Source organism: Bos grunniens, chromosome 25 (assembly GCF_055505025.1).
Source record: "Bos grunniens cultivar Pamir isolate PY7600 chromosome 25, Bosgru_T2T1.0, whole genome shotgun sequence".
In the NCBI taxonomy this organism is placed as follows: Eukaryota; Metazoa; Chordata; class Mammalia; order Artiodactyla; family Bovidae; genus Bos; species Bos grunniens.
Genome location: NC_141189.1, coordinates 33,130,822 through 33,157,887, shown reverse-complemented (window position 1 = coordinate 33,157,887; position 27,066 = coordinate 33,130,822). Strand labels below are relative to the sequence as shown.

General features: G+C 47.6%; 1 protein-coding gene across 15 annotated transcripts in view; it reads left to right on the top strand.

Annotated features, from left to right (window-relative positions):
- The window catches only part of CLEC16A (C-type lectin domain containing 16A), a 236,597-nt gene that overhangs the window by 14,713 nt on the left and 194,818 nt on the right, over window positions 1-27,066 (top strand). For 14 of the 15 annotated variants that reach the window (XM_086375775.1, XM_086375773.1, XM_086375778.1 and 11 more), the window contains 5 exons: window positions 1,008-1,136; window positions 8,106-8,239; window positions 18,436-18,584; window positions 21,910-22,015; window positions 23,681-23,804. In XM_086375775.1, the coding sequence (XP_086231901.1) occupies window positions 8,125-8,239; window positions 18,436-18,584; window positions 21,910-22,015; window positions 23,681-23,804 (494 nt within the window). In that variant the 5' untranslated portion in view covers window positions 1,008-1,136; window positions 8,106-8,124. Of the gene's footprint in view, window positions 1-1,007; window positions 1,137-8,105; window positions 8,240-16,206; window positions 16,356-18,435; window positions 18,585-21,909; window positions 22,016-23,680; window positions 23,805-27,066 lie in introns of those variants that run through there. The other variant, XM_086375779.1, reaches the window with a different exon arrangement.

Below are 27,066 nucleotides of genomic sequence, written 5' to 3'. Positions count from 1 at the left end.
TCTGGGTACAGAGGTGCCAGAGAGGAGGGAGCAAGCAAATCCACTCGGGCAGGAGAGCAGGAGGGAGGTTCTTGAAGAAGGCTTCACCGAAAGGTGACTGAGCTGGGTTTTGACATACGTGGAGAGTTTGCTGGTTGGTTAGGACCTTGGCAAGCTGAACTGGCCTGTCTGCGGGCCTGGGAGACGCTCTCTTGAAAGCTGAGCCAGGCAGCACTCCCAGGGCATTGGCCAGGCTGCTGGTCCCTGCACTGCTCAGGAATGGCCTCTGCGATTCTCTTGCCCGCCAGGATAAGGCCGGGCCTCTGGTCTCTGCACGTGTGGGTGGGTGAGGTACCTCGTCATTGCCTCTCGAATCCACTCCACTTCCAGCTGCACACAGCGGGTAAGATCACTGCCCTTGAACTGCAGGCCACCCACTTCATCTGAGCCATCAGTCCTGTGAAGGGGAATTAGGGCATTCCAGGGGCGATCATGGTGGCTTGTGATTTGTGCCCCAGCCGCTGGCTCTGGGCCCTATCCTCCCTGACCTGTGACTCCAGGTCTCATCTCTGCAGCAGCCAGACAGCAGCTCTTAGGCGTTTGGCGCTGAGCTGTGCATCTCCATTGGTTCCAGCAGCCTCAGAACCACCTGAGAGTGTGAAAAAGGCCACCGCCTGGCCTTCCCTCCGCACCCCTGCACTTGAGTCTCTGGTGGGCTCTGTCCCCGCTTTGTCCCGCTGTCGAGGCCATTCTCTTGCCCACACTGGAGCGTGAGCACACCTGTCTTCAAAAGCTTGGCAGTCTTGCTTCGGTTTGGGTTGGTAAGTTGCTGGTTATGTAACAGTTCGAAGTGTCGTCTGCCTTTATTCTCGGGTGGTGAGTTACGTCTCCTCTGAATGGGAATTGTGCTGACCACCAAGTCTGAAAAACACCCAGCCAAACTGTTGATAACATGCCGCTCATGGTCCCTGGGCCTGGCTTCCGTTTTGGCGGTCACCTTGAGTTCTCCTTTCTTCCCTTCCTCTCAGGTACCTGTACCACGTGTTGACCAAGAACACCACCGTCACAGAGCAGAACAGGAACCTGCTGGTGGAGACCATCCGGTCCATCACCGAGATCCTCATCTGGGGGGACCAGAATGACAGCTCTGTGTTTGAGTAAGGGTGTCTGTTTTTTGATCCTTCTTCTCCCTTTGCATGTTTTTCTAAATGCGAGCCATGAGTCATTCCCAATGACGTCAGGGTTTGACGCCAGTTTGGTCCTGCACCTTCTCTCTCTCTCTCTCTCAAATGTCCTTGAAATGCTGTAGAAATGCCTGCTGAAAATGGGCAAGTTATGGAAATGAGTGTCCCTGGAGAAATCTGAAAATGTCATGGATAATTTTCCAAGTCATGTCTGATTATCTCCCCCAAAGGAAAGAGAAAATGTCTTGGGTGTTAGATTCCAAGTGAACTGAAAAGAGCCTTCCCTGGGGTGAGGGTGGGGGTGGGGGACGCTGAGGGTTAGCCGAAATTGTGCTCCCTGGTGCTGGCCGCAGTGCTGAGCTCATGATGGGATGATCCTCCTATGATGAAGTCTCCCGGCTCCTCCAGGGTGGAGGACCTGCTGCCCTCCCCACCTTTATCCCCGCCCCCACAGATGTTTATGCTCAAGGTCACGCAGCTGCTAAGTGAAGAAGCCAAAGTCCATGGAGGGGTTTCTCCTCACTCTCACACTTCCTTGGTGAACAGGCTTAGGCCTGCCTCAGTTTCCTCATCGTTAAGTGAGAGAGAGCAAGTTCCTTGCCCAGTGCCTGGTACAGAGTAGGCACTCGAGAAATATTAGCAAATGATCATTTTAGAAGGTGCCCCTACTGGATAATTAAGAAGCAAAGGCCATAACCCATGAACTGCTTTCCCCAACAGACCTGTTCCAACGTCTGAACGCAGAAGGATTGGGGTTGTGACAACCACCAAACACAGATTTTATTTTTATATAAACTAATCTCAATTGAAACTATTGAGGCCACTTAGTAAAACCACTTAAAACAAATACAGGTGTTCCCTTTCCAACCCGGCTTCCTTATTAGATATTCTGATTTTCTGGCTGGTTCTGTATTTTCATCAATGAGGTTTTCATCAGATGGAGCTACTTGTGGAAAATGCAAATGGTGTGAAATACAGACCTGTGACACTGCTTGGGTTCCCTAAGGAAAACCTGAGTAATAAACAGGTGTTGCTTATAAGCAGGACGAGTTGCCTTTCAGGATCTGTGGGGACTTTACTGTTTGTTGGTTGCTTGGTATCTGTTTATGGAAATGAGAGAGATGCTTGGGTGAAAGATGAGAAACCGTGTCATCTTTACTCAGTTCAATTGCTCAGTTGTATCCGACTCTTTGCGACCTCATGGACTGCAGCACGCCAGGGTCCTCTGTCCATCACCAACTCCTGGAGCTTGCTCAAACTCATATCCATTGAGTCAGTGATGCCATCCAACCATCTCATCCTCTGTCATCCCCTTCTCCTCCCGCCTTCAATCTTTCCCAGCATCAGGGTCTTTTCTAGTGAGTCAGTTCTTCACATCAGGTGGCCAGAGTACTGGAGTATCCAGCCTCAGCGTCAGTCCTTCCAATGGATATTCAGGACTGATCTCCTTTAGGATGGACTGATTGGATCTCCTTGCTGTCCAAGGGACTCTCAAGAGTTTCCTCCAACACCACAGTTCAAAAGCATCAATTCTTTGGCGCTCAGCTTTCTTTATGGTTCAATTCTCACATCCATACACAACTACTCGAAAAACCATAACCTTGACTAGACGGACCTTTGTCAGCAAAGTCATGTCTCTGCTTTTTAATATGCTGTCTAGGTTAGTCATAACTTTTCTTCCAAAGAGCAAGCGTCTTTTAATTTCATTGCTGCCAATTACCATCTGCAGTGATTTTGGAGCCCAAGAAAATAAAGTTTCTTACTGTTTTCATGGTTTCCCCATTTATTTGCCATGAAGTGATGGGACCAGATGCCATGATCTTCGTTTTCTGAATGTTGAGTTTTAAGCCAGCTTTTTCCCTCTCCTCTTTCACTTTCGTCAAGATGCTCTTTAGTTTCTCTTTGCTTTCTGCCATGAGGGTGGTGTCATCTGCACATCTGAGGTTATTGATGTGCATGGTGTACTCTGCATATAAGTTAAGTAAGCCAGGTGACAGTATACAGCCTTGATGTACCCCTTTCCCAATTTTGAACCAGTCCATTATTCCATGACCAGTTCTAACTGTTGCTTCTTGACCTGCATGCAGATTTCTCAGGAAGCAGGTAAGGTGGTCTGGTATTCCCATCTGTTTAAGAATTTTCCAGTTTGTTGTGATCCACTCAGTCAAAGGCTTTAGTGTAGTCAGTAAAGCAGAAGCAGGTGTTTTTCTGGAATTCGCTTGCTTTTTCTGTGATCCATTGGATGTTGGCAATTTGATTGCTGGTTCCTCTGCCTTTTCTAAATCCAGATTGAATACCTGGAACTTCTTGGTTCATGTACTGCTGAAGCCTGGCTCGGAGAATTTTGAACATTACTTTACTAGCATATGGGATGAGTGCAATTGTGCAGTAGTTTGAGCATTCTTTGGCATTGCCTTTCTTTGAGATTGGAATGAAAACTGACTTTTTCCAGTCCTGTGGCCATTGCTGAGTTTTCCAAATTTGCTGGCATAGTAAGTGCAACACTTTCACAGCATCATCTTTTAGGATTTCAAATAGCTCAGCTGGAATTCCATCACCTCCAGTAGCTTTGTTCGTAGTGATGCTTCCTAATGCCCATTTGACTTTGCACTCTAGGATGTCTGCTCTAGGTGAGTGATCATACCATCATGGTTATCTGGGTCATTAAGATCTTTTTTGTATAGTTCTTCTGTGTATTCTTGCCACCTCTTCTTAATATCTTCTACTTCTGTTAGGTCCATATTCTGTCCTTTATCGAGCCCATCTTTGCATGAAATGTTCCCTTGGTATCTCTAATTTTCTTGAAGAGATCTCTAGTCTTTCCCATTCTATTGTTTCCTTCTATTTCTTTGCATTGATCACTTAGGAAGGGTTTCTCATCTCTCCTTGCTGTTCTTTGGAACTCTGCATTCAAATGGGCATATCTTCCCTTTTCTCCTTTGCCTTTCACTTCTCTTCTTTTCATAGCTATTTGTAAGGACTCCTCAGACAACCATTTTGCCTTTTTGCATTTCTTTTTCTTGGGGATGGTTTTGATCACCACCTGTATACGAATCTCTGTCCATAGTTCTTCAGGCACTCTTATCAGACTAATCCTTTGAATCTATTTGTCACTGCTACTGCTAAGTCACTTCAGTCGTGTCCGACTCTGTGTGACCCCAGAGACGGCAGCCCACCAGGCTCCCCCGTCCCTGGGATTCTCCAGGCAAGAACACTGGAGTGGGTTGCCATTTCCTCCTCCAATGCATGAAAGTGAAAAGTGAAAGTGAAGTTGCTCAGTTGTGTCCGACTCTTAGCGACCCCATGGACTGCAGCCTACCAGGCTCCTCTGTCCATGGGATTTTCCAGGCAAGAGTCCTGGAGTGGGGTGCCATTGCCTTCTCTTCCACTGTATAATTGTAAGGAATTTAATTTAGGTCATATGTGAATGGTCTAGTGGTTTTCCCTACTTTCTTCAATAAGTAGTTCATGATCTGTATTGGCAGTAAGGAGTTCATGATCTGTACGACAGTCAGCTCCAGGTCTTGTTTTTGCTGACTGTATAGAGCTTCTCCATTTTCCACTGCAAAGAATATAATTCATCTGATTTCGGTATTGACCATCTGGTGACATCCATGTGTAGAGTTGTCTCTTGTGTTGTTGAAAGAGGGTGTTTTCTGTGACCAGGGCGTTCTGTTGGCAAAACTCTGTTAGCCTTTGCCCTGCTTCATTTTGCACTCCAAGGCCGAACTTGCAAGGTGTCTCTTGACTTCCTGCTTTTGCATTCCAGTCCCCTGTGATGAAAAGAACGTCTTTTTCTGGTGTTCTTGAAGGTCTTGTAGGTCCTCATAGAACTGTTCAGCGTCTTCGGCAGTTGTGATTGGGGCATAGACTTGGATTACTGTGATACTGAATGGTTTGCCTTAGAAACGAACAGAGAGTCACCTGTACTAGAATGGATTTTTTTAGTCCACTTGTCATCTTAGAGAAACTGCCGAGCTCTCAGAGGCCCAGTTATTCTTAAATCACTGCCCTGCAGAGGCCCCAGGAGAATTTGTTTTTAGTCCATTTTAAAGTTTCTGGATAATTGTAGATTTTAGATTACACAGAAGGCTTCCATTTACCCCTCACCCTGTTCCCCTGTTAACATCATTTGTCAAAACACCACTATTACGTCAACTCCAGACTTGATTTGGAATCTACCAGTTTTTCCATTAACACCCTCTTTCTGCTCTGGGATCCTAATCCAGGTGCCACAATGCACTTGGTGGTTATGTCTCCCCGGTGTCCTGTGGTCTGTGACAATTGTTCAGTTTTCTCTTGTTTATGACCTTGATAGTCTTGAGAAGGACTGGCCAGCTGTCTTGTAGAATGTCCCCCAGTCTGGGTTTCTTTGCTGTTTCTCTCCTGACCAGCCTGGAAGTTTTGGGGACGACTGCTTCCTGGGGAAGTGCCCTTCCCCTCGAGGAATGTCATTGTTCCTGACAGCCACATGGTCCCTGGTGGGTTAACCGGATCACTTGGTGCAGCTGATATCTGCCAGGGTTTTCTACCCCAAGGTTACTCTTTCCTCCTCCCCTATACTGGTCTCCAAAGTGAGTCACTAAGTCCAGCTTCCTGGGGTGTGGGAATTAAGCTCCACCTTCTTGAAGGAGGACGAATCTACAGATGATAGTTGGAATTCTTCTGCATAGCAGATTTGTCTCCTCTCCTCATTTATTAATCTACCCAGTCATTTATTTATATACATCTCTTGGCGATTTTGCAGGTTTGGTTCCAGGCCACCTCAGCAAGGTGAACAGTACAGTATAAGCGAGTCACGTGAATTTTTTTTGGTAGTCCCAGTGCATATAAGTTATGGTCACACTATTCTGTCGGAGAAGGCAATGGCACCCCACTCCAGTACTCTTGCCTGGAAAATCCCATGGACGGAGGAGCCCGGTGGGCTGCAGTCCATGGGGTCACTAAGAGTCGGGCACGACTGAGCAACTTCACTTTGACTTTTCACTTTCATGCATTGGAGGAGGAAATGGCACCCCACTCCAGTGTTCTTGCCTGGAGAATCCCAGGGACAGGGGAGCCTGGTGGGCTGCTGTCTATGGGGTCGCACAGAGTCGGACATGACTGAGGCGACTTAGCAGCAGCAACATTCTGTAGTCTGTCAAGGGTGCAGTGGCCTTGTGTCTGCAAAATCAGCATACGTATAAGAAATAATGCTGTTGGGAAAATGGCGCCAACACACTTGCTCAACAAAAGGTTTCAATTTGTAAAAAAACAGTATCTGCAAGATTGGACTCGTGGGTGTTTATTTTGTACTCTGGATGATAACCCAGCGCTCTGTGATTTATTTTGTGCTGGCGTTGTCCCGGCTTTGAGCACTGGGGGCTCTTTCAGGTCGCTTCCTGTGTCCCTGTGACACACCCCCGTCCTTTTGGATTTTGGAGCACGTCCTTACTTTCTGGTCCCCTGTGGTGCTCCAGGCTCACCTGGCATGTTCCCTGCCCCAGCCCTGGAATTAGCCACTTTCCCAAGGATCCCCTCACGCCTCTAGGGGGTTGTAAAAATCCAGGCACCCAAATTTCACACTAGACATATGGAATCTACCCCTGGACAAGATCTAGGTACAGGCATGTTGACAAGTTCCCAAGCTGGTCATCGGGCTGCAGTGAACTTACTGGGTGACACTTGGCAGTCACTGCTGTATACAACCTGAAGCAAAGGAAGACACGACTCGTCAAATGATAGAAATATTCTGGGGGTCATTGTGGATGGCATTTGTTGGCACACAGACTCCCTTGGGAAAGAATTTAGGGTCCCTCTAAGGTCAGATTTATTGATTCATCTGCCCGTTCAGACAGAAGGTCTGCAGGCCCGAGCCAGTGCCAGGCCATGGTCCTACCAGCAGGGAGCTGATGGCGGCAGGAAGAGAGAGGCCCCAAGACTGAACCAACAGCAGATCCACGAGATGGCTAGGACGTCCTGAGCGTCCTAGATGACAGGTGACCTGGTCTCAGCTTGAATTGTTGTTGTTTAGTCACTAAGTCAGGCCTGACTCTTTGTAACGCCATGGATTGTAGCCCACCAGGCCCATCTGTCCATGGGATTTTCCAGACAGGCATACTGGGATGGGTAGCCATTTCCTTCTCCAAGGTATCTTCCTGACCCAGGGATTGAACCTGCGTCTCCTGCATTGGCAAGAAGATTCTTTACCAGTGAGGCACCAGGGAAGCCCCTTAGCTTGAATATGGAGAACATAACTAAAAACATTTTCTTCCTTTAAAGAAAGGCATTAGGGGATCTCCATTTCAAGATTAAAAGAGCCATTGTGTGCCCCCCAAAGTCAGTGCCCCCAGCCTGCATGCAGGCAAATAGTCTGTGCAGGAAGAGAAAGGCCTGGGGGCTGGCTGGTGTCCCATGACCGCATCAGCACTTTCTCTTTCCTTGCAGTTCTCATTCCCTAGATGTGGAAATGACCAACTTGCCAGCTGAGAAACCACCCAAACTCTTTGACTATTCAGCACCCTCGTGCCCCTTTGCGGGGAATTACTCTGGTTCCTAGGTTGCTGGTGAGCACTCAGAGCTGTGAAGGCTAAGGAAGGAGACTTAGTGGGGAAAACTAAGTTTGTAAAATGTGGATGGAAAACGGCTGCGTGTTGGTTTTAGAAGCGTAGATAGATCACTGTGTCATCATTTAGTTGGGAAAGACCTTTCCCCCTCTGTCCGAAATCTGGAAGTTCACCACTTCCCAGAATCAGCACTGTTCCCACATTCCAGGAAGAGAGTCTGAAAGGTTGCATTTCTCTGAGTGGAATACAGCGTCGTGGGAACTGGGTGTCTTGGAAGCCAAGCCCACGCGTGTGGTGTGGCCTGGCTGCTCCGCCACGTGTGCTGGGTGTGTAACCAGAGGATGACGCGCATTTCTACGAGTGGAAGACCACTGACGCTGTCCCCTTCTCTCCGCAGCTTCTTCCTGGAGAAGAACATGTTCGTTTTCTTCTTGAACATCCTGCGGCAGAAGTCGGGCCGCTACGTGTGCGTTCAGCTGCTGCAGACCCTAAACATCCTCTTTGAGAACATCAGCCACGAGACCTCACTTTGTAAGGACAGTCCTGACCCTGGCCTCCACACCAGGGTCAGGTAGCTGGGTGTCGCTACATGTCGTGTGCCATGGTTTTCGTGTTGCTTTGAGAATGTCTGTGCTCACCGTGTGTCTTGGTGTGCTTGGGCTGCCAGAGCGCGTGCCCCAGGCTGGGCGGCTCAGACGACAGAAATGCGTTTCTCACAGTGCTCGCGCTGGCAGTCCACGATCATGGCGGCGCCGGGGCTGACTTCTGGGGAGGCCTGTCTTCCTGGTTTGCAGAGCCTCACTCTCTTTATGTCCTCACATGGTCTCTCCTCTGTGCACGTGGAGAGAGGATTCTGATGTCTCTTCCTTTTCTTGTAAAGACACTAGTCTTGGATCAGGGCCCCACCCTCTGACCTCATGTGACCTTTAATTACCTCCTGAAAGCCTCTGTCTCCAGATGCAGTTCCTTTGGGGGTTAGGGTTTCAGCACATGAGTTCTGGGGGCACACAGTTCAGGCCCTAGTGCCATTTTTAATCCCTGCATGGTAGGGTGCTGTGCAGGGCTGAGAGAGGGCTCCCCTCTGCTGGGTGGTTCTGAGGGCATTTGCGTGTCTTCTTTATAACCTGTTATTAAAGAGCTTGGGTCACTGAGTAGACAGCCAACAGAATAAGCATTGGAAGCAGCAGGATGGGGAAGAACGTGGCCAGGGCGTGGCTTTGGCCCCTGCCCTGCCTGCTTCAGCTCCACTGCCGCACTGGTGAGGGTGACTCGGAGCCTCTCCCTGCCCTTGCTGAGCCCCGGGCTCGTGATCTGAAACAGCCACGCTGCGAGGCAGGTGCTGAGTGCCCTCGTTTAATGCTCAGAGAGTTTGACTCTCTGGCCCCAGGTCACAGCTCTAGCAAGGCCGGAATCCAGAAGGGGTTTCAGCCCAGGCAGATTAACTCAGTGGTCATCAACTGGGGGTGACTGTGCTCCCAATGAACATTTGTCAGTGTCTGGAGACATTCCTGGGGAGCTGTGCTACTGGCCTCTGGGTAGAGGTCAGTGATGCTGTTAAAATCCTACAACATGCAGGACAGCCCCCCGCAATAAAGGAGTAGTTAGCCCAAAATGTCAACAGTGCCCAGGGTGTGAAACCCTGATTTGGCTCCTAATCCTCCGTGCTTGATCAAAAGCTTTTTTATTCCAAGATAACTGCACCAAGCCTCAGGGCCTGCCTGCTGGAAGCAGGGAAGAGAAGACAAGTGATGGGATGCCTGTGTCACAGGCAGGCTCTTGGCCCCCAAGACAGGATTGAGAAAAGCTTCCAGTAAAAGAGAATGGCGGCATTTCCCCTGAGGAGGGAGGAGGCAGGGGAGGAAAGAGCTTCTGGCTGATGGCCACTAGATGGCGCTGCTGTCCTGGGATGCGGCCACTGGATGGTGCTGCTGTCCCAGGAAGTGGCCACTAGATGGCACTACTGTCCCAGGAGACTCCTGAGGCTTCCCCCATTGTGAATTGGCAAATGCGATTTGACTCACTCTCCCTGAGTGGTTTCCCTGTTAACAGCTTTGGTTACGCTGGATGTGAATTGCGGGCAGTTTCTGAAAACTCCGAGAGGGGAAGGCCCAGCTCCGTATTGCAAATCATGGACTGAGAGCCAAGCAAGTCCCAGGCCTGGTACTGCCAACATACGCCCCACGCCTATTCCAGGATGTTGACCCGCCAAGCGGCAGTTTCTGCCTCTCTGAAGTGGAGACAATCCGAGTACCTGCAGATTGCAGTGGCTTGAGGATAAGCGTGAGAGCGGGTGTGCGCAGCGTAGCGTGAGGTCTGGCAGCTGGAAGTTTCCAATTAAAGCTGGTTTTATCCTTAAAGCCAGTGTTCCCCCAAGTGGCTGTTCTCTGGTGACCCAGCTGACCTCAGGGCTACAGGATTGAAGAGGGGGTTGGGGGCGATAGGAAATTCTGGGCTTTCTGGATCATACGGCCTCTCTTGCCTCAGGGCTAAAAAGTGTATTGTGCTGTAAGAAAACCCAGGCAGATGGTGCTGGCCCTGCAGGGAATTCATCAGAGCACTTTCATAAGCCCCACCAAGGCAGCAAAAAGTACTGTTTTTATAGAACTTGGATGTATGGGAGTGAGAAGGATGGGTGACTTTTGCTTTTAATTTTCTGATTATAGGAAGAAAATGTCTCCATTGTAAAACAACAAAAAGTCCAATGAAAAAGCTATAGAAAGCAGAAGTTCTGGAGAATTTCACCCCAACAGCTCAGTGTTAACCTCTATCGTTTTGCTGTCTGCTTCATTTTTTTTTTTCCGAACTTAACTAGCATATCTTAGATTTTCATGTTGTCCATTCATGCATCCCAGCCTTGTTTGGTTTAAGAGCCGCCTCTTTCTGGGCCATAACTTACTTAACGTGACCGCGGGCATTTAGGTGGTTTCCGGGTTTTCGTTATTACAGGCAGCCATTTCACGGGTACACCTGTTGCCTGTGGGGTTTGGTGACCTAAGTGACAGCAGGCCCGAGAGACTGAGATTACTTAGAGACTCCTGGGTTTATTATAAAAGCATACCACAGAAAGCCGGCCACACAGAGAGGGCATAGTAGAAAAATCCCAGTCGAATAATAGAGGCGCCTGCACCGCCCCCACCGTGGCCCCGCCACCCACGGAGTCCGGTCTGGAGGCCCAGAAAAGTCCCGCGGGGGAGTCATGGGAGCACGGGGCTCTTCCAGCTCGGGGTGCAGCCGGGAGGCTGGAGGCCGCTCACCCCCAGCAGCCAGCACAGGCGTCTGTGTCTCTAGTGGCCTGGGAACCACTCAGCAGTCACAGCAGGGCCGACATCCCTTCTCCTGCCGGCCCATTCGGCCCCCGCTGACCACAGCCGGCCAGACAGTAGAGTGAAGCAGCCTTACTGGCTGCTCGTTGCAAGTGTGGATTCTGGGTGGGTAGGTCGTGGACTGTTCCAAGAACAGGATACTGTATAGCCAGAAGGAGACAAAGGAAGAGACGTGGGTAACTGGGCCGTGGTGAGAGGCCACACACTAGGCGGGGGCTTCCCATGTGAGTCCACATACACGGAGCTCAGGATCAGGCAGAACGAGTCTGCGGTGCTGGAAGTTAGGCTGAGGGGCTGTCTTGGGGACAGGGAACGGATGGAGCAGGGGTGTGAGTGTCTTTCAGGAGCTGGAAATGCACTATCTGATCAAGGTGGTGCTTACCTGTTGCATTTATTTGCAAAAATTCATTGCGCTGGACACCTAAAATGTGTGAGAGGTGTGTGTATGTGTACATATATATATGCATATATATATGTACACACAAGTATATATACACACATAAGTACAAGTACTTAAAATTCATAAGTATATACATTGCCACATATATCAAGCTATACACTTAGATTTGTGGTATATGTAACCTCATTTTTTTATAAGCTATTGAATATAGTTCCCTGTGCTATACAGTAGGTCTTTGTTATTTATTTTATACGTAGTGATACTAGTATATTATAGGCAACCCTGGTGTCAGACAGTAAAGAATATGCCTGCAGTGAGGGAGACCTGGGTTTGATCCCTGGGTTGGGAAGATCCCCTGGAGGAGGGTGTGGCAACCCACTCCAGTGTTCTTGTCTGGAGAATCTGCTGGACAGAGGAGCCTGGTGGGCTACAGTCCATGGGGTCACAAAGAGTCGGACACGACTGAAGCAACTTAGCAGAATATATATAGTATAAAATATATATTTATATAGTATAAAATATTATACATAACATAAAATATATGTAGTATAAAATAAATATATGTTTATATATAGCCGTGTATATCTGTTGATCTCAAATTTCAAGTTTACCCCTGCCCTGCGTTTACCCTTTGGCAACCAGAAGTTTGTTGTCCATGAGTTTGTTTCTATTTTGTAATAAGTTCCTTTGTATCATTTTTTTTAAGATTCCACATAAAAGTGATATCACAGTATATTTGTCTTTGTCTGACTTACTTCACTTGGTGTGAAAATCTCTAGGTCCGTCCTTGTTGCTGTGAATGGTAGTATTTCATTTTTTGGGGGGCTAATATCCCTCTGTGTGTGTGTGTGACATCATCTTTATCCATTCATCTGTTGATGGACACCTGGATTGCTTCCATGTCTTGGCTATTATAAATAGTACTGCTCTGAACACTGGGGTGCGCGTGTCTTTTCGAACTAGAGTTTTCATCTTTTCTGGATATATGACCAGGGGTGGAGTTGATGGGTCATATTCTAGTTCTATTTTTAGTTTGTTAAGGAACCGCCATCGTGTTCTGCATCATGGCTGCACCAGTTTGCATTCCCACCAACAGTGCAGGAGGGTTCCCTTTTCTCCACACCCTCTCCAGCATTTATTATTTGTAGACTTTTTGGTGATTGCCATTTTGACCAGAATGAGGTGATATGATATCACCTCTGACCAGAATGAGGTGATCAACTCATTGTAGTTTTGATTTTCATTTCTCTAATAATTAGCGATGTTGAGCATCTTTTCTTGTGACTGTTGGCCATCTGTATGTCTTCTTTGGAGAGATGTCTGTTTAGGTCTTCTCTCCCCATTTTTTGATTGAGTTGTTTGTTTTTGTTGATATTGAGCTATGTGAACTGTTTGTATATTTTGGAAATTAAACCTTCTTGGTCACATCATTTGCAAATATTTTCTCCCATTCTGTAGTTTGTCTTTTCATTTTGTTTATGGATTCCTTTGCTGTGTAAAAGCTTATAAATTTGATTGGGTCCCATTTGTTTATTTTTGTTTTTATTTCTATTGCTTTCAGAGACTGACCAAGAAAACATTGGTACGATTTGTGTCAGAGAATGTTTTGCCTCTGTTCTCTTCTAGGAGTTTTCTGATGTCATGAATTTAAGTCTTTAAGCCATTTTTGAATTTCTTTTTGTGCATGGTAAAAGGGTATGTTCTCACGTCATTTAGTTACATGTGGGTCTCTCGCTTTTGAACACCGCTTGCTGAAGAGACTGCCTTTTTGTGATTGTATATTCTTGCCTCCTTTGTTGAAGATTAATCGATTGTAGGTGTGAGAGTTTACTTCTGGGACCTCTATTCTGGTCCATAAATCTGTCTGTTTTTATGCCAATACCACACTGCTTTGATGACTGTGACTTTGTAGTATTGTCTGAAATCTGGGAGGGTTATGCCTCTAACTTTGTTCTTTTCCCTCAGGATTACTGTGGCAGTTCTGGGTCTTTCATATAAATTTTAGGATTATTTTTTCTACTTCTGTGAAAGATGTCATGGGTAATTTGATAGGGATCACATTAAATCTATAGATCGCTTTGGGTAGTATGGCCATTTTAACTATCCTAATTCTTCCAATCCACGAGCATGGGATATCTTCCCGTTTCTTTAAAGCATCTTCAGTTTCCTTTCTCAATATTTTTTACTTTTCAGTGTGTATCTTTCGCCTCCTTGATCGGGTTTATTCCTAGGTATTTTTTTTTTTTTGACATGATTTTAAAAGGGATTATCTTTTTTCTTCTAACTCTATGCTATTTCGTTGTCAGTGTAAAGAAACGTGACAGATTCCTGTGTGTTAACCTTACATCCTGCCGCCTTCTTGAGTTCATTTTTCAGTCCTAATAGTTTTCTTGTGGAATCTTTGTGTGCGTGTGTGCTTAGTCATGTCCGACCCTTTGCAACCCTATGGACTGTAGGCCTTCAGGTTCCTCTGTCCATGGAATTTTCCAGGCAGGAGTACTGGAGTGGGTTGTCATTTCCTACTCCAAGGGATCTTCCCAACCCAGGGATCGAACCCACGTCTCTTGTGTCTCCTACATTGGTAGCTGAATTCTTTCCCACTGGCACCACCTTTAGGGTTTTCTATATAGAATATCATGTCATCTGCATGTAATGACAATTTTACCTCCGTCCTTCCATTTTCCAATTTGGATGCCTTTTATTTCTTTTTCTTGTCTGATTTTTATGACTAAGACTTCCAATACTATGTTGAATAAAAGTGGTAAGAGTGGGCATCATTGTCTTGTTACATAATTTAGTGGGAAGGCTTGCAGATTTTCATCATTGAGTATCATGTTGGCTTGTCATAAATGACTTTTATTATGTTGAGATATGTTCCCTCTAGACCCACTTTGATGAAAATTTTTATCATGAATGAATGTTGAATTTTATCAAATGCTTTTTCCGTATCTATTGAGATGATCATGTGACTTTTGTCTTTCCTTTTGTTTATGTGGTATATCACACTGATTGATTTGCGTCATTGAACCTTGTGACCCTAGGATGGATGCAACTTGATCATGGTGTGTTTATGATCTTTTTTATCTGTTGTTGGATATGGTTTGCTAATATTTTGTTCAAAATTTTTGCATCTATATTCATCAAAGATACTGGCCTGTAATTTTCCTTTTTAGTAGTATCTTTGGTCTTGGTATCAGGGTCTTGGTGGCTCATAGAAGGACTTTGGAAGTGTTCTCTCCTCTACAGTCTTTTGGAAGAGTTGAGTTTTAAAAATTAATTAATTTATTTACTGCTGGCTGTGCTGGGTCTTGGTGGTTGTACTTGGGCTTTCGCTAACTGCGGAGCGCAGGCTTCTGATTGTGTTGGTGTCTCTTGCCGCAGAGGCTGTAGCGCACGCAGGCTTCAGTAGCTGTGACGCACAGGCTCAGTTGCCCTGTGGCACGTGGAATCTTCCCAGAGCAGGGATCAAACTGGTGTCACCTGCATTGGCAGGCGGGTTCTTACCCACTGGATCACCAGGGAAGTCCTGAAAGAGTTTGAGAAGGGTCACTGTAAGTCCTTTTTATGTTTGGTAGAATTCCCCAGTGAAGCCATCTGGTTCTGGTCCTGGACTTTTGTTTGAAGGGAGTTTTTTCTTTTTTTGAATTACAGATTCTATTTCCCTTCTAGTATCTAGTCTGTTCAAATTATCTATTTCATTTTGAAAGAAGCTCCTTTTTGAAACAGCTCCTCAGTTGTGGAGGGCTGTATGTTTCTAGAAACTTGTCCATTTCTTCTAGGTTGTCCATTTTGTTGGCATATGACCCTTTAGAGTATACTCTTGTGATTTTTTTTCTTTTTGTGTTTCTGCAGTATCGGTTGTTATTTCTTTTTTTTCATTTCTTATTTTGTTTATTTGGGTTCTGTGTCTTTTCTTCCTGGGGAGCCTGGCCAGAGGTTTGTTGATTTTGTTTATCCTTTCAAAACACTAGCTCTTGGTTTTATAGATTTTTAAAATTGTTTTCTTAATTTTATTTATTTCCCCTCTGATTTTCACTATTTCTTTCCTTCTGACTTTAGGTTTTGTTTGTTCTTCTTTTTCTATTTCTTTTAGATGGTAGCTTAGGTTGTTTTTCTTGAGATTTTCTTTTTTTGAGGAAGGCCCATATGGGCTTCCTCTGTGGCTCAGCTGGTGAAGAATCCACCTGCAATGCAGGAGACCTGGGTTCCGTCCCTGGGTTGGATAGATCCCCTAGAGAAGGGAATGGCTACCCACTCCACTGTTCTGGCCTGGAGAATCCCATGGACTGTGTAGTCCATGGGGTCGCAAAGCGTCGGACACGACTGAGTGACTTGGACTTGTATCACTTTAAACTTCCTTCTTAGAACTGCTTCTGCTGCGTCCTGCAGATTTGGGGCTTCCCAGGTGGCACTAGTGGTAAAGAATCCGCCTGTCAATGCAGGAGGCGCAGGAGATACGGGTTCCATCTCTGGCTCGGAAAGATCCCCTGGAGGGGGGCACGGCAACCCACTCCCATGTTCTTGCCTGGAGAATCCCATGGACAGAAGAACTTGGCGGGTTACCGTCCACAGGGTCACAAAGGCTTGGACACGACTGGAGAGGCTCAGTATGTGTATTTTGTGTGGTAACCTCCTTTTCGTGCTTCAGTTGCTTCAGTCACGTCCGACTCTGTGATGCCGTGGACTGTAGCGCGGCCAGACTTCTCTGTCGTGGAATTTTCCTCATTTCTAAATGTGTTAAAATTCTCAGGACCCCACTGCCTTTTCTCTTAGAGCGAGCCATAAGACTTACCTCAAGAATTGTTATCACTGAGATTTTGAAAACTACAGACTGGTGTCCTGCCTGCAGCGCCTTGGAGACCGTTCTGAGGCGACCCTGGCAGAGTGCCCTTGCTGCGACCCCTCTCTCATCCCGTGCTCCCAGGTGACTCTTCTTGGTGTGTTTGGTAGTTCCAACCTTTTCAGTAAATCTCTGATTGGCCTAAGTTAGGTACCTCTTTGGCACCAAACAGCTTTCTGTTTTTTCTTTCTGTTTTCCCCCGAGAACAGCAGTTGTGGCGACTGGTGGACTGGGGGTGGAGGTTCAGAGTCTCCGAGCCAGAGTGCGGAGGTGAAGCCTGGCAGCTCCTGCGTAGGGGGCGCCTCTGTGCTCCTCCGGGTCCTCAGAGCTTTTCCTGTTTTACCTGCTTCCTCACGTGAGGAAGGTCTCATTAATTCCTGCTCTCAGATGGGAAAGCTGGGGAGTGAGGAGCGTACATGTCCTGCCCAAGGTCACCCAGTTGGGAAGCCACTCAGGCAGTGTGGGTCCAAGTTTACCTTTGAAGCCAGTGCCTCTGAGGTGGGAGCATGACGGGGAAGCCTAGCGGGCCTTCTCAACACACGGAGCACTGGGCCCACCCAGAGATCTGAGTAGGTGGTCAGGGCCGGGCCCAAGACTCCGAAAGTCTTGATAAGCTCCAGGGAGGCCGTGTTGCTGGTCCCACAACCAGAGGTAGAGAGGTGCCACCCCGCTCTCCTGCCTTGCTGAGTCTGCCCGCATGCTGGTGTGAGTCTGCCCGCATGCTGGTGTGGGTCTGCCCGTATGCTGGTGTGGGTCGTGTCTGGCCTTTACCCATCTGTGGGGAGGTAGCCAGAACGGAAGGGCCGATGGTGGGCACGGCAGCACTAGCTTCGCAGGGTGTCTGGTGAGGACTCAGAGGACAACTTGTCTGGCCAGGGCCCAAGGCCGAGACTGCAGACTGCAGGCCCATGAGTGGTAGGGGTTCTGTAGACTGTTTTCACTGGCAAGCACAGCTTCCAAAACTAGTGAATCTAGTGGCTGACATTTCAACTTCAAAGGTAACAGCATTAAGATCTGTATTTTCTAGCTTCCTTTGCACGGCTGGAAGCTCTCACCATGGGAAGCTCTCTCCCAGCAGGGCCTGGGAGCTTAGCAGGATGGCCACTCCCTTGTGGATCCAGTGCCCCCAGGGCCTCGTTATCCAGTTTTCCTCCTTGGCCCCCATGTGAAATGAAAGTCACCCAGTCATGTCCGACTCTTTGCAACCCCATGAACTATACAGTCCATGGAATTCTCCAGGCCAGAATACTGGAGTGGGTAGCCTTTTGCTTCTCCAGGGAATCTTCCCAACCCAGGATTGAACCCAGATTTCCTATGTTGCAGGCAGATTCTTTACCAGGTGAGCCACCAGGGAAGCTCAAGAATACTGGAGTGGGTAGCCTATCCCTTTTCTAGCGGGTCTTCCCGACCCAGGAATCGAACCAGGGTCTTCTGCATTGCAGGTGGATTCTTTACCAGCTGAGCCACCAGGGAAGCCCCTGGCCGCCATGAGGGCATGGTATTAACACAGGACAGTGAACTGAAGTTTGGATTCCATTCCTGACTTACTGTCTCTCTGTCCTTGGGCAGATTAATTAACCTTAGTGTTTTTACTCACCTGCAAAACAGGGCAAACAGGCCTACTCTGCAGGTTCACCATCGTGGTGAGTGATGACGCAAAGCAGTCCACCTGCTGCTGGCCCGGTCGTGGAGGCTGAGCCTCCAGGGGCCTCTATAAATCATGTTGCCATGCGGAGCCTTCTGTGGCACTCAAGGGTGACAATGTGACTTTTGATGGCGAAATGGGGCCATCTTTCATAAGACATGGTGCAGCTGACCCTCGTCTATGGGTGGTTTGTGAAACTGCCCACATACCACCTGGTTTGCCTGCCACCGGCTCTCTCACTGAACTTTGCTAGCAACGGAGGGAAATGTTCGAGGATTCTTGTCTGGTGTGGGAGGCACCCGTGTCCTGGGCTTTCTGGGGCCTCGCTCTTGAACTTTGTAGTGACTACGCATGGTGGCTGAGTTCTGTGCTGGTTAAAGGTTAAGCTGCTCCCTGTCAGCCTGACTGGTTCAAGCCCCTTCACGTGGTCATCTGCTTGTTCCTGGACTTTTCTCTGCTTGTCTTTCCTCCAGCGTGAATTAATTAATCTTTTTCTTTTTCTTTTTTTTCTCCCTCTAGATTATTTGCTCTCTAATAACTATGTAAATTCTATCATTGTCCACAAGTTCGACTTTTCTGATGAGGAGATTATGGCATATTACATATCGTTCCTGAAAACGCTTTCATTAAAACTCAACAACCACACGGTCCATTTCTTTTACAATGAGGTAAGTAGCTGCACAGAGGCATGTTTGGTTGGAAGCTGGCCAGTTCAAGCAGCGCCTTTGGTTTGGGTGACCTTGTGTCTGTTTACAAAGCACGTTTGCATTCACCATTTCCTGATTCACTATTTCATAGCAACACTGTTTGACCTTGGCGTGTTTTTTTTTTTTTTTAATTGAACAAGTTACCTTTTCTGTTTTTAATGTAAAATTCAATTTGTGCTACCTGAGAGCATGATACTCTTGGTAGGGAGAAGTGCCCAGAAATTAACTTGGGATGTGTTCCTCTGTTGGCAAAACAGTGATGACTCCAGTCAAACCCAGCTTTGCCACTTGCTTGCTATGTGACCTTAAAGGAGTCTTAGTCCTCTGAGCCTCAATTTCTTCATCTGAGAAATGGTGATGATAGTTTCTACCTTGAAGGGTTTTCCAGGGGTTGAATTAAATGAGATGATGTCTTCAAAACAACTAGTATGTACCTGACTCCCTAAAACTGTAGCCCTTGTCATTCCTTACTCTGGTATTCTTTGGGAGAATTACTAACAATTTAAATAAATGAGTTGCCATTGTTCTTACAATTAAGAGGAGCTTGAGCGATCAGGTCAATAAATCTCACATTCCAAAAAGTACAGATGCTGGCTTTCCTGGGACTGGCTCATCCTGTGGCTCGACCACTTCGTGAGCAACCCAGGCTTTTCCATTGTCCTGCTCTGCTGAGCTGGCATCTGTCTTCAGGCTTATACCCTTCATGGTCTCAGGATGGCTGCAAAAGCTCCAGACACCACATACTCACTTGCCACTGTTGAAAAGCCTGGTGACATCACATCCTTTCTTGTGCCCCCTTCTAACTTTCCCCAAACTTCTTTCCCAGAAGCCTCCCAGCAGACTTCCTTTCCCGCCTTGCTGGTCAGAATTCTGTCACATTTTTCTCACAGTGTGTCTGTTGTTGGGAATGGCCTGGCAGGACGGTTCTGGCTCCGTGTCTCACAAGGCTGCAGTCATCCGAAGGCTGGATTAGGGTTGGGGGATCTGCTTCCAGGGTGGCTCGTCCACATGGCTGACCATTCAGCGCTGGCTGTTGCTGGGAGGCCTCGGTTACACAGTCCCCTCCAGAGAGTTGCTCGGGCGTCCTCCTGGCGTGGCAGTTGGCTTCCCATAGAATAAGTGATCCCAAGACATCAAGGCAAGCTGTAATGCCTTTCCTGACGGGGCCTCAGAAGCCACACACCGTCTCTTCCATTGTCTTCTTTAGGCCGCCCAGGCCAGCCCTGACTCAGCGTGGAAGGAGGCACAGGGTGTGCCTCTAGGAGGTGAGGGTCGTTGGGCCATCTTGGAGGCCAGCTGCCACACAGCCACATGCTGTTTGTCCGGCAGGTGTCCTCTGATCGGTGGTCACATACGCTGTACAGCCTGTGCTTGAAGTCAGACCACGGTCCCAGACATTTCTTCTGAGTTTGGGCAAAATCCACCCAGCTGTCTTCGTAGGATGTGGCAACAGCCTCCTGCACTTTGATTTTTTTTGTCTAGATTTATAATGGGCAAAAACTGGCCTCTTGCTCACATATTGTTCCTGAAAACACTTTCATTAAAACTCAACAGCCACAGTCCGTTTCTTTTACAAGGGAAGGCTGCGCTTCCCTTTACAAAAGGAAGGAGTACTAGCCCCCAGCCACGAGGTGTGGGATGGTTTAGAAGATTAACATTGTGTGGCCCAGTGCCTGGAACCCAGTACGGGCTCATTGAATGTGTCTAGAGACCAGAGGGGTGCTGTTTGCATTCTCCCAGAGGCTATCTTGGGCAGAAAGAAACCCACCTGCGAAGTTTAGACCAGCGAGGGGGGCAGGTTCTTCCCCAGCTCAGGTGCAGCTGGGCTTCTGTGTACCTGCTGGTGGCTGGGGGGGAGTGGGGCGGGGAGGGCAGCATGCAGGGATTCTGGGGCCGTAGTGATGCCTCTGGAAGAATATCCAGCTGATCCCAGAGGAGTATAGGAGCCTGATCTTTGAGGTGGACGTGGTTTCTGTCTCTGTGGGCTGGTGCAGTAGCTACCACCTGTTAGTGTACACCTGTGTCTAGTGCTCCAAGTCGCGCTGCCCTCATTAGACAGGTGTCACCTCACTGAAGGTCGCTGGTCCGTCTTTCCTGCCTGGGGTGCCCTCCAGTCTGGTCGGGTGCCATGCAAAACACTGGCCAGAAGAGGGCAGCAGAGCACGTCATTTCATGCTCCAGCCCAGATCCTGTGTCCTTTTCCTTAATTAAGGCTCTACTTCTCTGGTTCGCAATAGTTTTGATCTGTTCTCTGGTTTTGATCTGTTCTGATAACCCCTTTTTAATGGCAGAAGATTCCCGAGATACTTCTCTTCCACGGTAATGTTTACACTTTTAGTGTTTCCAAATAGAGATATATATTAGCTAAAAGAGGATCTTGGAGAAGGAAATGGCAACCCACTCCAGTATTCTTGCCTAGAGAATCCCAGGGACAGAGGAGTCTGGTGGGCTGCCATATATGGGGTCGCACACAGTCAGACACGACTGAAGCGACTTAGCAGCAGTAGCAGCAAAAGAGGGTCTAAATGTAGTCAGACTTTGCACTTGCCTTTTATTAGTTGAAGCAGCATCTAATAACTGCATCTGAATTATCACCGAGTGCTCCTTAGGGATCGGGCAGCAGGGTATGCACTGTACCTGAAATAATCTCATTTAATCTTAGCAACCACGAAGTGGGAATTATTATCCTCATTTTACAAATGTAGAAACGGAGGCTTAGATATACTTTATCACACAGCTAAGAGTGGTGGAACAGATCCTGAACCTAGGCCTGGCATTGGCTGGACCCACTTCTGTTTCTTCCGTGGTCTCACCGTCCCACCGCTCCGCACACTCCCCACAGGATGTGAACCACCGGCTTAAGGTTCACATGGGTGCTGTGTGTGTGTGTGTGTGTGTGTCTTTTACGAAGTCTCTGGTAGGATTCCTTGGTGGCTTAGCTGGTAAAGCATCTGCCTGCAGTGCAGGTGACCCCGGTTTGATTCCCGGGTTGGGAAAATCCACTAGAGAAAGAATAGGTCACCCACTCCGTATTCTTGGGCTTCCCTGGTGGCTCAGCTGGTAGAAAATCTGCCTGCAATGTGGGAGAACCTGGGTTTGATTCCTGGGTTTTGAAGATCCACTCCAGTATTCTGGCCTGGAAAACTCCATGGACTGTATAGTCCATGGGATCACAAAGAGTCAGACACAACTGAGCGACTTTCACTGATAGGGTTCAAAAACCCGGGGCGGGGGCAGGCATGTTTTATGGGTGTGTGACTCATTTTGGGTACTTCTTGTGTTTTAGCACACTAATGACTTCGCCCTGTATACAGAAGCCATCAAATTTTTCAACCACCCTGAAAGCATGGTCAGAATTGCTGTAAGAACCATAACTTTAAACGTCTACAAAGGTAAGCTCCCCTGTGGGCTTGCACCTTGTCGGGTTTCTAACATGACAACAGGTACTTGCTCTCATGAGTCTGTACAGACAGTTCTGTGGTGGTAACAGGGAGTTCATTTGTTATGGCTGGGGTTACCCGTCTCGTGAAAGGCTGTCATCGCGGGCCATTTAGCCACCCCCTTATGTAAATTCCTGTGCCTCTCCATGCACTTAGTTCTGCAAGGGAAAGTCTCCCACAGTGCTGACACACGGAAGGCGTGATGGCCTGAGAGAGGCACGTGTGTTAATTATTTAAGGCATAGCTGTCTTTGAAACTCAAATGAGTCTTTGAATTTGCTCCTTGGCCTGTAAAATACACTTCAGTACAGCCAGGAGGTACGTTATCTGTAATGTACAAGCACATTTCTTGTTGCAAACAGCAGGGGGCAGTGTTGTATTCTCAACCTGCTGCAAAACCCAACAACAAATTCCTCCTTTCAGAAAGTACCGAACGCCCAAATCACTGCCCCCAGGAAAAAGCCGTTCTGTGGCTTCTCGCCCCCAGGGGCTCAGAGGCTGGCTGGACACGAGTCTCCTGGCCTAGAGTTGTGCTGGCCTCTGCCTAACGATGCCTGGGTTACTTCCCGTGTAGTCACCACCCTGGAGTGGGGACCCTGTTTCCTCAGGGACCAGATGCTTTGCCTTCCCAAGTTAAGACGTTATTACTGGAGGTGACCCCTAATTGGGAGGGGGGTTTAGGCGCTGCTTGGGGACTCACTCCAGCCTGGTTCTGGGATGGCCTTAGATTGGAGAGCCTTCTAAGGGCTCAGAGCAGGGGCCCATCTGGGGGTCATAACCTGGAGGCCAAATCCAGCTCTCAGACAGGTTTTCCTTGGTTTAGATATTTTTTGAAAAAAATATATGGTCGTCACTATTTAAAACTTGAGAGAGCTGGAGTCACAGCCTGGATTTCTGACTTGAAGATGTGGCTACTGCGGGTGCGCGACCCTGCAAGGCGGGGGTGAACCGGCAGCGAGGATTGCTGCTCTGGGGCCACGGCGCCCCCGTTCACCCCTGGGCCTGCTGGCTCCGCTCACTGGTTACGGGCCAGCCCACAGGCCTCTGGACTCTGACCCCGTCTGAGCCCCAGCCCTGCCGCCTCCTGCTCTCTGCTCTCTTCTAACCTGTGTCTTTCTGTCTAGATGCCTCCTGCCCTAGCTCTCTGCCCCTCTGAGCAACTGTCTCACCCTCCCAGCTCCTCACCCTGTTAACTCTTGTCTGTTTTTTGCCTTTCCTTCAATGACGATTCCCGTGTTCCTTATTCCAGTGTCATGTAAGTTAATAACTTCTGGTTTTCTGCTTTCTTGACTTACCCTTACATGCAAATATGAGAAACTTGCTTGAGAATGGTGTAGTTTTCATTGTAGTCTAGCTAAATGCACTGCTGATAAGTAGGTTTCCTCATGCACTATCAATGTTTAACCCTGATTCATTGATTTTATTAATTATAAAAATAACATAACTACCTTCATAGTTTTATGAAAAAGGCAACCGTTTTAAAGTATTTCCAGGAAAGACAGAAAAGAGTCAGATTATAGTAGAGGGCTTTTTCATTGCTTTTTTTTTTTAAATCTCCCCCCAAGTTATTTTTGGTAGCTTGACTTTTTTTTTTCTCTTCTTTTGTGAATCTTCTCAGTGGATAACCAGGCCATGCTGCACTATATCAGAGACAAAACCGCCGTCCCTTACTTCTCCAATTTGGTCTGGTTCATTGGGAGCCACGTGATCGAGCTTGATAACTGTGTACAAACAGATGAAGAGTAAGTGACTACCCCTAGGTGCCTGTTAGGTGGACAGAATGCTTTGGGGAGAATTCTGTTCTCATTGAGAAAAAAGCCAAACACTAGAACAAAACTTAACACCACCACCACCCCGTCCTGTGCGTAGGCAGAATATGGACTTCCATACTCTGAAAGGTTCCACCCAGCTTTCCACTATTCTTAGCAATAGAAAGTTGGATACCACTCAGATACCTCCCAGAGAGGAACAGGGTAAATGAATCGAGTGCACCTGTAGAAGGGTGCTGGGCAGCTGATGAAAAGATGAAGATGGCCTTCCACCGGCGATTGGATAAACACCGTGCGGTACCCATCTCAGGAAGGATGGGACGCAGCTTCAGGGGAGCAGTATTCAGCAGTAAAAAGGACCGAAGTCCCGACATGCACGACACCCTTGGTGAACCTTGAGAGCGTTATGCTCAGTGAAAGGATGCAAGGGGCCACACGTTATGTGATTCTCCTTATATGAAATGCCCAGAATAGGCAAATCCATAGAAGCCATAGATCCGTGGTTTCCCACTTTCATGCATTGGAGAAGGAAATGGCAGCCCACTCCAGTGTTCTTGCCTGGAGAATCCCAGGGACGGGGAGCCTGGTAGGCTACCGTCTAATGGGGTCACACAGAGTTGGACACGACTGAAGTGACTTAGCATAGCATAGGGTTGGAGGAGGGGTGTGTGGGGTGAGGTGCGGAAATGGAAAATGACTGCCTGGGCTTTTTTGAGGTGAGGGGATAAAATCTCCTAAGGTTGATTGTGATAATGGTTGGAAAACTCTGTGAATATGTGTTAGCCACTCAGTCATGTCTGATTCTTTGAGACCCCGTGGACTGTAGCTCACCAGGCTCCTCTGTCCATGGAATTCTCCAGGCAAGAACACTGGAGTGGGTTGCCATTTTCTGCTCCAGGGGGTCTTCCCGACCCAGGGATCAAGCCCAGGTCTCCTGCATTGCAGGCAGATTCTTTGCCATCTGAGCCATTAAATTGTATACTTTGGGTAAAGATTTTGGTATGTGAATTCTGTATCAGTAAATCTGTTTAAGAAAAAATTAAGATGGTGATAAATAGATGTCTCAGAACAGGATTTCTCAAACTCTGCACTGTGCATCTCTTGAACTAGGTAATTCTTTGTGGTGGGGCATCCTGTGCTTCATAGGGTGTTTAGCAGCACCCCTGGCCTCCGCCCACTACACGCCAGTAGCGCCCTTTTCCAATTGTGAAGACCAAAACTGTCTTCAGACACAGGTCTCCTTTAAGGAAAAATTGTATCAGTTGCGAACCACTGCCCCAGAGTGACGGCTTTGCACGGATCTGGTGAGAAGTGCACCTAGATGGGGTCAGGACAATAAAGGGACCTTGTCTCTTGGGGCTGCAGGGGGCTAGAGAGAGAGAAAATATTAGCTTCCACATTGGCAAAGAAGTAAGGTTCTGTGGATCACAGATCAGTTGGGAGAATAAGGACCCATATAGAATGGATGGATGAGGATGAGGCTTCACAGGTGGCTCAGTGGTAAATAATTCACCTGCCCATGCAGGAGATGCAAGAGACTCGGGTTCGATCCCTGGGTTGGGAAGATCCCCTGGAGTAGGTAACCCACTATGGTTTTCTTGCCTGGGAAATCCCATGGACAGAGAAGCGTGGTGGGTTACAGTCTGTGTGAGGTCACAGAGAGTCAGACAGGACTGAGTGATTGAAAAAAAAAATAGGAATATAGATATGAATAGTCATGGATATGAGCCCTGATGAGACACAGCTCCAGAAAGAACCGAAAGTTACTCAAGGAGGAAAGTGAACTCCTGGTCCTCCACGTTACTCTGCAGTGACTGGTTATAATGTCACCACCAGTTGCTGATGACTGCTGGGTGGGGAGGGGCGGAGGGAACACAGAATTCTGTCATCAAGGGAGGTCCTTGTGTACTATCTAAAATGGCTCGATCACAAAATAGAGGTCCTTGCAGATCGCAAAATAGAGGGAGGAACTATCCACAGAAACTCCTAAAAGATTTGAAACTGCTTCCTCTGGAGAGTGGGAAGGGGTGGGGGGAGGCGGGGCCAGGAGCTGCTGTGTTTTATTATCTGCTCATCATTTCTATTGCATTTTTAAATCCATGTGTTCAGTCACTCAGTCATGTCTGACTCTTTGTGACCCCATGGATTGCAGCACGCCAGGCTTCCCTGTCCTTCAGTGTCTCCCAGAGTCTGTTCAAATTCATGTCCATTGAGTCGGTGATGCCATCCAACCATTTCATCCTCTGTCGTCCCCTTCTCCTCCTGCCCTCGGTCTTTCCCAGCATCAGGGTCTTTTCAAATGAGTCAGGTCTTCTCATCAGGCGGCCAAAGCATTAGAGTTTCAGCTTCAGCATCAGTCCTTAAAATTAGTATTCAGGACTGATTTCCTTTAGGATGGACTGATTGAATCTCCTTGCAGTCCAAGGGACTCTCAAGAGTCTTCTCCAACACCACAGTTCAAAAGTACTAGTTCTTCAGCACTCAGCTTTCTTTATAGTCCAACTCTCACATCCATACATGACTACTGGAAAAACCATAGCTTTGACTAGACAGACCTTTGTTGGCAAAGTAATGTCTTTGCTTTTTAATATGCTGTCTAGGTTGATCATAGCTTTTCTTCCAAGGAGTAAGCATCTTTCGATTTCATGGCTGTAGTCACCATCTGCAGTGATTTTGGAGCCCCAACAAATAAAAATCTGACACTATTTTCGCTGTTTCCCCATCTATTGGCGATGAAGTGATGGGACCAGATGCCATGATCTTAGTTTTCTGAATGTTGAGTTTTAAGCCAACTTTTTCACTCCCCTCTTTCACTTTCATTAAGAGGCTCTTTAGTTCCTCTTCACTTTCTGCCATAAGGGTGGTGTCATGTGCATATCTGAGGTTATTGATATTTCTCCCAGCAATCTTGATTTTAGCTTATGCTTCATCCAGCCCAGCATTTCGCATGATGTACTCTGCATATAAGTTAAATAGGCAGGGTGACAGTATACAGCCTTGACGTACTCCTTTTCCTATTTGGAAACAGTCTGTTGTTCCATGTCCAGTTCTAACTATTGCTTCTTGACCTGCATACAGATTTCTTAGGAGGCAGGTCAGGTGGTCTGGTATTCTCATCTCTTTAAGAATTTTCCACAGTTTATTGTGATTGATGCACTCAAAGGCTTTGGCATAGTCAAGAAAGCAGAAGTAGATGTTTTTCTGGAACTCTCTTGCTTTCTCGATGATCCAATGG